This window comes from Heterodontus francisci, chromosome 18, assembly GCF_036365525.1.
Source record: "Heterodontus francisci isolate sHetFra1 chromosome 18, sHetFra1.hap1, whole genome shotgun sequence".
NCBI lineage: Eukaryota > Metazoa > Chordata > Chondrichthyes > Heterodontiformes > Heterodontidae > Heterodontus > Heterodontus francisci.
In genome coordinates, this window is record NC_090388.1 from 23,407,805 (window position 1) to 23,421,533 (window position 13,729).

The 13,729-nt window shown below is 44.8% G+C and overlaps 1 protein-coding gene across 1 annotated transcript in view; it reads right to left on the bottom strand.

Moving 5' to 3' along the window:
* Positions 1 to 13,729, bottom strand: part of LOC137379502 (receptor-type tyrosine-protein phosphatase R-like) — a 239,121-nt gene that overhangs the window by 169,179 nt on the left and 56,213 nt on the right. Inside the window, exon 5 of the mRNA XM_068050422.1 lies at positions 676 to 786. Within this exon, the coding sequence (XP_067906523.1) occupies positions 676 to 786 (111 nt within the window). The remainder of the gene's footprint in view (positions 1 to 675; positions 787 to 13,729) is intronic.

Sequence of the window (13,729 nt, forward strand, 5' to 3'; positions counted from 1 at the left end):
AAGCTTTGGAAAGGGTGCAGAGGAGATTTACTAGGATGTTGCCTGGTATGGAAGGAAGGTCTTACGAGGAAAGGCTGAGGGACTTGGGGTTGTTTTCGTTAGAGAGAAGGAGGAGGAGAGGTGACTTAATAGAGACATACAAGATAATCAGAGGGTTAGATAGGGTGGATAGTGAGAGTCTTTTTCCTCGGATGAGGATGGCAAACACGAGGGGACATAGCTTTAAGTTGAGGGGTGAAAGATATAGGACAGATGTCAGAGGTAGTTTCTTTACGCAGAGAGTAGTAGGGGCGTGGAACGCCCTGCCTGCAACAGTAGTAGACTCGCCAACTTTAAGGGCATTTAAGTGGTCATTGGATAGACATATGGATGTAAATGGAATAGTGTAGGTCAGATGATCGGCGCAACATCGAGGGCCGAAGGGCCTGTACTGCGCTGTAATATTCTAATTCTAATTCTAATTTCTGAACAAGCATATGAAAAAAACATGCAGAAAATTCTCTCAAAACTGCTGTGTGTCTCAAGTGATGACAATCCTCAGTTCACTGAACATGCAAATTGCACAATGGACATTCTAATTACAACCACAAATGATGAGGGCTGGATCTTTGTTTTAAACTGGAATGCCTTAGCACAATGAACTGCAAAGTGCACAATTAAAAAAATTAATCTTACCATTAAACATGTAATGACAATAACAAAAGCAGTGAGGAATATTACAACAGCATAGACACCTTCCTTGTTCCAGATCTCATCCCTCCCATGTTCTCCATGCATAACTTTTTTCTAGAAAGAAACAAAATATTGATGTTAGACCAGAGTGCACGCCGGTTGGGCTAAATATCTATTAGCAGTTCTGTTATGCTTTGAGCATTATTTCACAACAACGAACCTTAATGTACGCACCTGTCACAATTAGGAAGATCAAACTACAAAAACAATTCAGACAGATGCACTTGTCAAAAATATTTACTGATGTGTTTTTGAAACATAATTTTGCTACTTATCTGTTCAAACAATTTCAAATAAAACCAAATTACACTCAGACAGGGACACAGAGCGGCTTACAGCAACAATTTTAATCATACATGAAGAAACTTGCTTAAAGGGGCTTCAATGTGTTTTTGGGGTCAAGAACACCCCACACTAAAAATCTGATTCTTCGACTTGATTTCCTGGCCTCACACGACTTCTTCCTGCAGCAGCTTTGCGGTCCTGTGATGCAGTTGTTGCCGAGCTAGTTTACTATGAGTTAATGTAATACTAATCTTTTTCCTTCTTCCCATTCCAGGAACTTGGAGGTGGTGTGTTCCAATGTACTGGTGTCCCCTGTTGTTCTGGGTAGTAGAGATCACAGGTTAGGAAGGTGCTGTTGAAGAAGGCATGACGAACTGCTGCTGTGCATCTTGTAGACGGTACACACTGCAGCCATACAGGTAAGTTACTCACCACAGAATGCCCAGCCTCTGACCTGCTGTTGTAGCCTCAGTATATATGTGGCTGACATAGTTAAGTTCCTGGTCAATGGTAACCCACCCACCCCCCCAGGATGATGGCAAGGGAATACGTGATGGTAATGCTATTGAATGTCAAGGGGAGATGGTTAGACTCTGTCTTGTTGGAGATGGTCCTTGAATTGCACTTGTATGGCGCGAATGTTACTTGCTACTTCTCAGCCCAAGCCTAAATGTTGATCAGATCTTGCTGCATGCAGGCATGCAGTATCTGAAGAGTACTGGTCCTGGTCCTGTCCTCATCCAGCATTCACACATGATCTTTCAGCAAGACTTTGCTAAAGACAAATTAGGAACATGGGATACCAGCCAGTTCTTGCATACCCAAACGCAGGGGCTGAATTTAGTGAGCCCGTCGCGGGTCCCGGCAGTGAACCCAGAAGTGGGTGCCATCACCGCTCATCATGTGTGCGGCTGCCAACCATGATCGCGCAGCAGCCGGCCCATTTGAATGCAGGAGGTGCAGGGTGCATCCCAATTGGAGGAACTGGGAGCAGGCAGCGAGACGCCAATGGCATCATCAGTGAAGACGAATGTAGGTGCTGGTGCCATATTTAAAGCGCCGCCAGCCCTGCTTAAACTGCTGCCTCACCGGCTGACATTGATGTTGCTGTGCTACTTCCTGCCCTGCAGGGAGACCCTGTGCTGCTGACCCCCTGTTGGAGTCCCTGTGCTGCTGACCAAGGCCTCAAAAGGCCAGGAGCTCTCCAAAGCCAAGAGGGACTATGTCAGGCGGAAGACAACAGGTGGCCCCACGGTCCGTGAGATTCTCCTTCAGACTGCAAGGGAAAAGTGGGAGGTCCTCTTTCCAAGGAATGGCGAGAAGAGGTCCTCCTGCCTGACCTAGTGAGCCTGGATGGAGATTGCAGAGGAGGTCAGCAGCCGTGGGTCACCCAATACATGTGGGTTCAGTGCAGGAAGACAGTCAATGACCTATTTCGTTCAGCCAAGGTGAGTGCTCCATACCTCTCCTCTGTTTGGGACTTGCTTGTGGCTACAGGGGAAGCAGTGCAACATGGGGAGGGAGTCACCACCAAGGCCATGGCAATGGTGGTTAGGCATCACCACATCATGCCAGATGCATGGATGAATCTCGGCATCAGGCACCGTCTTTCAGAGCTCAGCCCAATGACGCCCCCTCAGAGGGAAAGTGGGGAGAAGCCATGGAGAAAACCTCATCAGGGGATCAGAGACTGTCACTAGCAGAACTGTTCTCTTGCCCTGTCGGTGAAGTGTTACTATATCCCTCTTTCCACTTGCAGGACAAATGGGTCCATAACGCCATGGAGACCTTGTGGACTGGCACAGGAACAGCCAATATCCGGCCTCATTCAGCGGCTGAGGAGGCGGCACTGGAGCGAGCGGGGGCCCAGGATGACTGCTCAATAGCGGATGGTGAGACTGGAGTCTCCTCACAAGATTGTGTTCATTCGACATCAACCACACTTCTGGAGATTCACATCACACAGGACTGGCATGATGAGATTTGCACAATCTAACCCACACATGTTTGTGTTCTCTCATGAAGGTGGTCGTCTACAGCAGCCTCCAGCTGAAGGGGGACAGCTGTCAACCTCTGAGGAGGAGCAGTCAGAGGAAGCACCATCACATGATTCTCCTGTACCTTTCACCAGCGCAGGTACTTTCACCTTGGTGGGTCTGCGCTTGGTCTTAGATTCAGGGTCACAATCTGGTGGGAGCACCATACACAAGCCCGAGCAGCTGGCTGAGGCTGAGACAGCTGAGGCCTCTGACAGTCAGAGGACAGTGGGTAGCCTGGCCAATGCTGAGCCCAAGGCTGAAAACGAGCCTCTGGTGTTGCCAGCACAGGGCATGCTGGAGTTGCAGAAAGAGGTAAGGCAACATCTGGCGGAGATGCCAGAGGCCTTTAACAGCCAGGAGCGGATGATGGAGGAGTCCATCCATGCCATGAGTGCTGCCATGACTCAGGCATGTGAGCACATGGCTTCTCCATCGAGAGGTTGGTGACCCTTGTGGAGAGCCAGAACCTACAAATGTGCACAGACCTGCACACATCGCCTTGGCCATGAGCTCAACTTAGCAGTGGCTAGGCGAGAGAAGGACAAGGTACCTGGAGACTTCTCCAGCTCCTTGTCCTTCTCTGGTCAGTGAGCCTTGAAAGGGTGGGGGGAAGTAGACGTCCGCAGTTGGGGGCATCCCTCAGGGTGCTCCAACTGTAGACAGCGGCTCCTCAGCCCCTCTGCCAGTGAGCCTAGCTCCAGCAGCCACAGCACCTGAGGAAAGTCCTGCACCTGTGCAGGAAACTCTCAGATAGCCAGGGCCCTCCAGGCCTCATGCAGCCAGAGGACAGCTGCGAAAGTAATCCCAGGCTAAGGGACACCCTGTCAGCGCAGAGTCACAGCTCACAGATGCACTCGGAAATGTATTAAGGAAAGCACCTCGGCACAATTGACATTTGCCATTTTGTATTGTGTTATAAAGTTCTATCTTTATTACAGATCACATTCTTTGCTGAAAAATGCTTATTCTTTCATGCCTTAATTGTGAAATTCTGCCTTCACCCTTCCCCCCTCATTGGGCTGCCATGGTAGGCACAGTCTTCCTTTGATAAGTGTCTCAGATGTGCCAGAGCGAGTGGTTAAGCTGGGCACTAGGTACGGAGCCCAGATAGAAAGGAGACGACAGACTGAATCCATTGAGGTAAGTCTTTATTGAGTTCACTTTGAGAGGACATCATGGTGGCTGGAAGTGAGTAAGTATGCAATTGTCCCTTGCCTCCCTTGCCTGTCTCTTAATGGCCGAGCATCTGGTGCAAGGGGTTCAAGATCCAATGATGCTTGCTCATTCATATCCTCCGCATTGGTTGAGGACTGGTAATCAATCATGTCCTCTTCATGCAAGGTCTCCTCCCTCTGCTGTGCTAGATTGTGCAGAGCACAGCATACCATCATGATATGTGAGACCCTCGCTGGGGCATACTGCAGGGCTCTACCAGATCAATCCAGGCACTGGAATCTCATCAGCGGCCCAACAGCCTGCTCGATGGTCGCTCAGGTGGAGCTGTGGCAAGTGTTGTACCTCTCCTCTGCTGCTGTGTTCACAAGTGTCTGTGGCCATGTCTTCAAGAATCCATCCCTGAAGGCGAGTGGGGGGCCTGAAAGTTGCAGCAGCTGGGATTGTTGAAGTATGTAGGCATCATGGTTGCTTCCCGAGAGGCAGGCACACACCTGCAGGTGGCCCCTTCTTGACTTTCGATGGTCACAGACCAGCTGAACATCGATGGAATGAAAGTCCTTCCTTTTGATGAAGGTGGCTGGCTGGTCCATTGGAGCCTTGTTGGTCACATGTGTGCAATCTATCACATCATGCACCAGTGGAAATCCAGCGATGGCCCCAAAACCAATAGCCCTCTCTGCCTTACTGTCATGGTCGGTAAGGTAGTGCACATTGTTGCTGGTCCTCTTGGACAGGGCATTGGTCACCTCTTTGATGCCGCAGTGGGTTGCTGCCTGGGAAGCTCCACACATGTCCCTGGTGGATCCCTGGAAAGATCCAGACACATAAAAGTTAAATGCCATGGTGATCCTCAGGGTCACTGGCATAGGGTGACCAAAGAATCTCATAGGTCACAATTCATCCTGCAGCAGAGCATATAAGTCAGTGATGGCCTCCCTGGAGAGCCGTAGTCTTCGCTGACAATGCTGCTCAGGCATTTGGAGGTAGCTGAGTCTGGTACACTCTCTGGTGCAGGCGAGCCCTTCTTGGCATGGTTGTCTACTGTCGGTCTCCTCCTGGAGTTTCACGGGCAAACGGAGGTGCTGCATCACAACATGGGGGTCCACAAAGACAGGGCGTATGAGACCCATACCAGCTGATCAGTAGGACTCCAGAGTGCTGTTGTAGCCTGAGCATCTTTGCCTTCACTACTCTCCTCGGCTTAAGCACTAATGGTCCTCAGTGTCCACCCTTGTTGAGAGCCAGGCCAGCACCCAGTAGTATGGACACCCAGTCATCTCACACAGTAGTATAGCCAACCGACCCTCACGCCCAGTACTATAGCCACCTAATCCTCACACCGAGTAGGATGGCCACCCAGTCCTCTCACCCGAGACCGAACCCACCCAGTCCTCTCACCCGAGACCAAGCTCACCCTTGCAGAGTGCCGGAACTTCTGCTCCGACCTTTTCCCCTATCCAGTGCTCGTCATGGCTGCTTTCCCATTGCAGCACTGAGGCCTTGCCTTGGTGCTGCCACTTTTCAATGGCCGGAGATTTAAAGACATATGAGGGCTGCCCGTCGTCCACTTAATTCCAAGCTCCCCAATGAATCACAATCATGCATGCTTTCATATTAAAACGACCTGTTCAGCAATTCAAATGGCAGTCCCGTCGCGTTGGGGTGACGATGCGCCTTGGAGCTTTCCCACCATTGAATAAATGCATAATCAATTTCCGGGCAGGCGTGCCTGTCTCTATTCTCTGGCTGCCCAGGCCTCTATTCCTGCTCCAAACAGCCTCACCAAATTCTGCCCAGGGGGGTTTAAAGCCAATTGTAGCATTCGTACTGCCACCACTTCAGAGATCAGATAACTTGGCACAGGCTGGTTATGGAGGAGAGACTTTCCTGGTCGGTTATCTCAGCAGCTCATAGCCATGCCTAATCCTGCCAGTCAGTAGAATTTGCCCGACAGCAATTCAGAGTGGAAACTCCAGCCGATTTTTCCTTCCCTAACCCATGGATTCCGAGCCAAGTTTATTGCCTTACCAGGCTGAATAAGATTATGTAATTCAGACTAGACCAGAGTTGAATCTGGGGCATCTGCAGTCTGTAATCACTCACTTTCTCAGCCAGCTAAGCCATCCAGGAGCCCTTTTAATAATGTCAGCGTGGTTGCTGATGTGATAATGGCACAATTTTAGCAATAAATGATTCAGTACAGTTTTTTAAAAAATTAATTTTCAGTTATTTAAAATTGGGTTATTCATTGGTGGTGGACTAGACACTCTAATTAAAGCGACTTATGCTTTGCATTAAGCCCATTTTCAGCTGTATTAATAGAGGTTAGCACTCTTAGATATATCAAGGAATATCTTTAGTGCAAAATCTTTTTTTAAAGTTGCGTTCTAAAGTCATTCTAAAGTCATTATGCAAATGAGTTTGAGCAAAAAAATTCAGAAAACTCATGCAATTTTGAGCACAATTTTCTCCCAGATCACCAATTATATCCGCCACTGTGCTTCTCCTGCTTATAGATAGCTAATAAAAGTAATTTTTTAGTCACGGTACGAGGAGATGGATGCTTCAAAACAAAACTATTCTCGGTCTTTTCTCTCACTGCCTACATAATATTTTTTGTTAACCATGCACAGTGATAAACTGCTGAAATCAATTATATTAAAAGTATTTGCCAATGGCTCTTCTCAGCTTCTGCTAAGCCTTAAAACAGTGAACGTCAGGGCCACGTATAAGTGCTTCATGGCTGCGATATCAAAACAAAGATTTTCTTTTCATGGAAGTGCATATGCTGTGACTACATGACCTCTAACGTTCTTATAGTTTGTCCAACATCACAGTCAGGGCTCAAAATATAAATTAGAAGTGCCAATATAATTAAGAAGAAAATTACTGTTTATTTCATGTGCTGAATTAAATCCTGTCAATACTCTGACATCAAAAAATATTTTCTAAACATTTATCATAATAAAGATTATAAAGTTTAATTAAAACAAATGCACAGAAAAAAAGCATTTCTTAGTGGATGCACATTCCTGACTTTTAAACCTCATCACATTTTTTATTTTCTATCACGTTCCCCAAAGAGTTAGAAGAGCAGATGTGGTTCCCAGCGCCATTGTGAAATTACTGGTGTAACCCATAATAAATCCCACTTAGAATTGAATGACTGTTTCTGAATAAAGACCAAAATTTAATACATCAGCTCAATCCTTTTCAATGTTATTTTCATCTAACAAACCGGCAGATCCCAAGTACAAAATTACTAAGTTGCGTAATGATGTGATTAATTTTCAAAGGGCTTGGCTTTCCTTTGGTAAAGACCTGATTGCACAATTGCAAGCTAATTTTGTTGCATTTAGGGGCTTTATTGCATTTATTAATGTGGTACACATTTTTAAAAAATCTGCACTTGGTCAAAATACAAACATATGAATTAGGAACAGAAGTAGGCCATTTGGCCCCTTGAGCCTGCTCCGCCATTCAATAAGATCATGGCTGATCTGTTTGTGTCTCGAGTTCCACACTCCCATCTACCCCCCTTTGATTCCCTTGCCTACCAAGAATCCATCTACCTCCGCCTTAAAAATCTTCCAAGACCCCGCCTCCACCACATTCTGAGGCAGAGAGTTCCAAAGTAGCACAACCCTCAGAGAAAAAATTTCTCCTCATCTCTGTCCTAAAGGAGCGACCCCTAATTTTAAAACAGGGCCCCTAGTTCTGGACTCACCCACAAGAGGAAACATCCTTTCCACATCCACCTTGTCAAGACTGTTCAGGATCTTATATACATCAATCACGTCTCCCCTCGCTCTTCTAAACTCGAGTGAAAACAAGCCCAGGTTGTCCTCCTTTGCTCATAGAAAACCCGCTTATTTATTTTTATTCGTTTCATGGGATGTGGGTACCGCTGGCCAGACCAGCATTTATTGTCCATCCCTAATTGCCCATGAGAAGGTGGTGGTGAACTGCCTTCTTGAACCGCTGCAGTCCATGTTGGGTAGGTACACCCACAGTGCTGTTAGGAAGGGAGTTCCAGGATTTTGACCCAGCGACGGTGAAGGAATGGCAATATATTTCCAAGTTAGGATGGTGTGTGGCTCATACCAGCTATCAATCTGGTAAACCTCCTCTGAGCCACCTCCAATGCCTTTACATCCTTCCTTAAATAAGGAGACCAAAACTGCACACAGTATTCGAGATGTGGTGTTACCATTGCCCTGTATAACTGAAACATAACATCCTAACTTTTATTTTCAATTCCTCTCTTAATAAAGCATAGCATCCATTAGCCTTCTTTATGACTTGCTGTAGTTGCATACTAATTTTTTGTGACTCGGGCACTAGAATATCTAGATCCCTCTGCATCTCAGAATTCTGCAGTCATTCTCCGTTTAAGTAATACTCTGCTTTTTATTCTTCCTGCCAAATTGAACAACTTCACATTTTCCCACATTATACTCTGTCTGCCAGATTTTTGCCAACTCACTCAAACTATCTATATCAGTCTGCAACCTCCTTATATCCTCTTCACTACATACTTTCCTATCTTTCTGTCATCTGCAAATTTAGCTACCATGCCATCGCTCCCCTCATCTATGTCATTGATATAAATTGTAAAAATTTGAGGTCCCTGCACAAACCCCTGGGGGACTCCACTCATCACATCTGCTGATCAGGAAAGAACCCATTTATGCATACTATCTGTTTTCTGCCAGCCAGCCAATCTTCTATCCATGCTAATGTGTTACCCCCTACACCATGTGCTCCTTCTTTGCACCATAACCTTTTATGTGACACCTTGTCAAATGCCTTCTGGAAATCCAAGTACAGTACATCATCTGGCTCCCCTTTGTCCACAGTGCATGCTACTCCTTCAGAGAACTCAATAAATTGGTTAAATGTGATTTCCCTTTCACAAAGCCATACTGACTATTCCCGATTGCCTTGAGTTTTACGAGGTACCCAGCTATAGCCTCCTTAATGATTGATTCTAACACCTTCCCAATGACAGATGTCAAACTAACTGGCCTATAGTTACCTGTTTTCTCTCTCCCCCCCCCCTTTCTTGAATAGAGGGGTTATATTTGCTACTTTCCAGTCTTAGTTGTGCATGCTTATGTTCGGATCTCCTGTCTGCCTTAATTGGACATATTATGTGTAGGTCTTGTGTAATATTTTTTTCTTTAATTTCATTAGTAAATTTAAAATTTGCTAAAAGAGCCTCTTTAAATCAAACATTAAACGTGCTCAAAAGATAAACAGATATGTCATAGCACTGGAATACACAGAAAACATCACAGCCTTTTCTTCAGAAAATGCCAATGGAGACTGCAGATAATCAGGTGATTTCCTCATATCACAGTTTATTAGCCATTATTGTGTGTCTTGGACTAACAAAACAACAAGCATTTGCAGAAGGTAGTCTGGAACGCACACATCATCATTTTCCACAACCCTGTCACAATACATTCTGCAGAAACTGCCTTTGTCAAAGTACACGGTTCATTTCAGGAGCTGATGGTTGAGTTAGAAACAGATTCTGATATGAGCAAAACCTTGCTGGTGGCAAGATTCATAGTTGCTCTCACTATAGCATGTTCTGGCATCTTTTCAGCCCTTGTAGGTGTTAATGCAGGCCTCAGCCAATCCCCTATCACTTTTGTGATTGTCAACTTTTCCCCTTGAATGTTTTGCATCTTAGGGTTTACAGTTCAATAAGTGCCGGTATCTTGCTAAAATACCTAATCTTCTTGCTTAAACCTGGGCAGTGAATGTTGGAGGGCATTACTGAGCCCAATCCTGTCCTTATTCAGCACCTAATTTCTAGCAGGGAGTCAGTGTTTAAGAAGCCTGAACTAGCTCTAGGCTGATTAGCCCTTTGGTAGCTCAGGAGCACAGACACCAATTTTTTCCACCCTACTGCTATCTGAGCTAAGATCAGCTAGTTCAACATATACTGCATACGTGATGTCTTTACCAATTAAGCTATTGTGGGAATTTACAATACAGGTGATAGCTCCATTGTTTAAGGTAACAAAATCTCAAATCTGCTTCACAAGAGACATAGTTGGATATCTGTTGTGGGAGGGAGATGGATTCACACTACTTGTGTACCTATATTTCTATGTTTTCTATATTTCTATATTCTTATGTTTTCTATGTTTCTGTGTCTATGTTTCTACCTCAATATCACGCTATTTGTGGGATCAGCACACAAGGAGTTAAAATTGGTATAAGAGTAAACCACTGTTTGTAGTCATGCTGGAATTGTGAAGTGTGATATACCTGAGTTCTTAGTGAATCATAAACTCAATAATAAAGAATTGTGTAATTATACTGGAATCATGTGGTATGATTTGACTGAGTATTCATGTTGGATTGTGTAACATGAGCTCATTAAAAGACCTGATTCTGTGTACTCTGGTGTTTAAAGTAACGAAACAAAATAGAACAGGAAAGCCATCCCAAAAGTTGTCATATCTACCTTCACTGCTGTTTAGATGCAACAAACAGCCTTCATACTGGAATAAGTAAATAGAATCTAATCCTACTCCAGATTTGGAAAAAAACATTGGGCAGGATTTTGTCCCGCCCTTGGAGATGGGAACAGAGGCAGGGGCACACAAAATGGCATTGGGTGGTATTGAGCAGTGTGCCCGATGTTGTCCTGGCCCCATGTTATTTAGTCCAGGACAGGGAAGGCTGAGGACGGTCTTTCCTGCCCCAGCCCAACTGAGACTCTTCTGGCCACTTAAGGGCTTTTTCCTGCTTCCACTCCAATATTACTGAAGTCGGAGGGGTCTGCAGCTGCGTGGAGACACCACCTGGTGAGACCTGGTGGCCTCCTAGTCGGCTCGGGGTGGGGGAATTCTCCTCTGGAGCTAATCCATGGCCCATGGAGGGCACCTCTGGTGGTGGTGGCCAACTCTGCAGCAAGTCCCCACCCCACTCTCACCACCAAACCCCACCCCCTCGCCGGGGCTTACCTGACTGGCCCCAGTGACTTGGACTCCACTTACCTGCATCCTGGGGTCTCTTCAATCTTTGCCACTACAGGCCTCCTGCAATACCGGCAGTGCCCACCAGTCCCAGTGGTGCTGCTGGTACTGCAGTGCTGCCAGCCCTCCAGTTGATCAGCAGTTCTGGAGGCGGGAGCTCGTCCCTTGAAGGAGTGGCATTCCTGACAGTGGGCAATTAGTTGAATGTTCGCCATGAGATTCCACTGGGTAGCGGACAGAGGGCCGAGGTGGGGTCTCTCTCCACTTCCAGCCTGCCGCCAGGTCCCCAGGCACCTGGATAAAATTTGACCCATTGAGTTTTTTCAAAAAATTGGTGAACTGTCACGCATACAATTTCTCAGAGTTCTATGACAATAAGTTAATTTTATCCCAGTCAAAACTTCCCAAGTGTTTTGAGACAGATAACATCTTGCAAGACTGGCTGCTAGATTAGGATCTCCATCGTGGAGTGGATTGAGATATACATGATCCAATGTGCACTGTTATCATTCTATATGGGCAACAAGGGGCCATTGATTCCATTGTTTCAAAACTAACTCCTGGAAGGAACAAAAATGCTAAATGCATTTTGCCTGAATAAAAGATTAAACAACTCCAACTTATGATCAGCTTACTTTTTTAGGTTGTGCTAGGATTTTGAATCATTATCCTTTACATATGAGTTAAAAATAGAATTTTGCATCAAATCAAATATAGAAGACTTTATTTCCTTCTTACTAAACGGTGGAAGCAGATACGATAGCGACGTTTAGGAGACATCTTGACAAATACATGAAAAGGAAGGAAATAGAGGGATATGGGCCCCGGAAGTGCAGAAGGTGTTAGTTTCGGCAGGCATCAAGATCGGCGCAGGCTTGGAGGGCCGAATGGCCTGTTCCTGTGCTGTACTGTTCTTTGTTCTTTGTTGTCATCCAGATTGACATTAATTTGCATAATATGTGATTGCTAAAGCATAAATTATGTAGAGTTTGTGTGTTCACATACTTATAGAAAAAGAGCAACATTGCATGTATTGCACACAAATTAGCACCTGTACAATAAAAGACAAAAAAACTCCTTCATTTTTTCTGTTTTCATTTTACTCCTTTCTGAATTTCATTCCTTTTCTAGGGTTCTAAAATCTACTGTTTGTGAAAAACATAATACATCTCTCAGTTACAGCAAACATGTCTGTGCATCACATTACTGTGGGAGTATCTTCACCATGTGGACTGCTCACTGCCACCTTCTCAAGAGCAATTAGGGATGGGTAATAAATGTTGGTCTTGCCAGTGATGTCCAGATCCCATGAACAAATGAAGAAAACAAATGCCTTTCACTAACCTGTAAGACTACAACTGATAACTCTGCCTGAAGACAAGATAACAAACAAATTGAACTAGGTGAAATAAAAAGAGAAAGGGCTGGAAATACTCAGCAGGTCTGGCAGCATCTGTGGAGAGAGAAGCAGGGTTAACGTTTGAGGTCAGTGACCTTTCATCAGAACTGGCAAAGGTTAGAAATGTAATAGGTTTTAAGCAAGTAAAGTGGGGGTTGGGGACTAGGTGACTTTGCCAGGAGTCAAGATTCAAGCAAAGGTGTCAAATAAGCATCTGTTCAGCTGTCACCAGGCCAGCTCTGGTAAACAACAGCTAGACTAATCAACGGTTTGCCATCCTCCATTCTGAAAGAATTCCAAGCTAGCGGAAATACAAACAACACTCATGCACACAGCCACAATAAACCAAGATCTGTCAACTCAATCAACCAGAATTCCTTTATTATTATTCGCTACCAGTTGCTTGCTAAACACTATAAGTTTCAAGTTCCATATAAAAATTATTTTCTTTACAAACCTATAAACTATGAAGTCATGTATACCATTCCAGTTTCTCTGATGTGGCTGAATTTGCAAATACATAATTTCCCAGCAGCGATCTAAATTTTGCAGTAAACCTTACTTGTTATGTCATGAGTTTGTTTCACATTTTATACATCAATATTTAACATTGAAACTCCATTAATTTATTGGTTTGTTGCTATTCCCACTGCTCCAATCATTTATAGATTTCTTGGTATGCCCACTGCTCAATTCACTGTTGTCTGTTGCTTCATTATTTTATTTGTTGGTGTGCCCACTGCTCTGTAAATTAATTAATTTACTGCTACATTATTATTTTGTTGGGTTTTCCCTTACTGATGTTTTGGTGTGACTACTGCTACATTCATTCACTGGCACCTGTTACTCCATTACTTTATTCAATGCATTGGTATGCCTGCTGTTCTATGATTGTATTGATTCAACAATATCTACTGCCCTGTTCATTTATTAATTTACTGGTGCACTCTGCTCCATTAATTTATTTATTGCTGTGCCCACCACCGTATGAATTTGTTAACCTGTTGATGCCACTGCTGTGTTAGTTTATTGATTTGCTGCTGTGTCCTCTGCTGTATGATTTTATTGATTCATTGCTGCCTACCTCTAAATTTAATTTG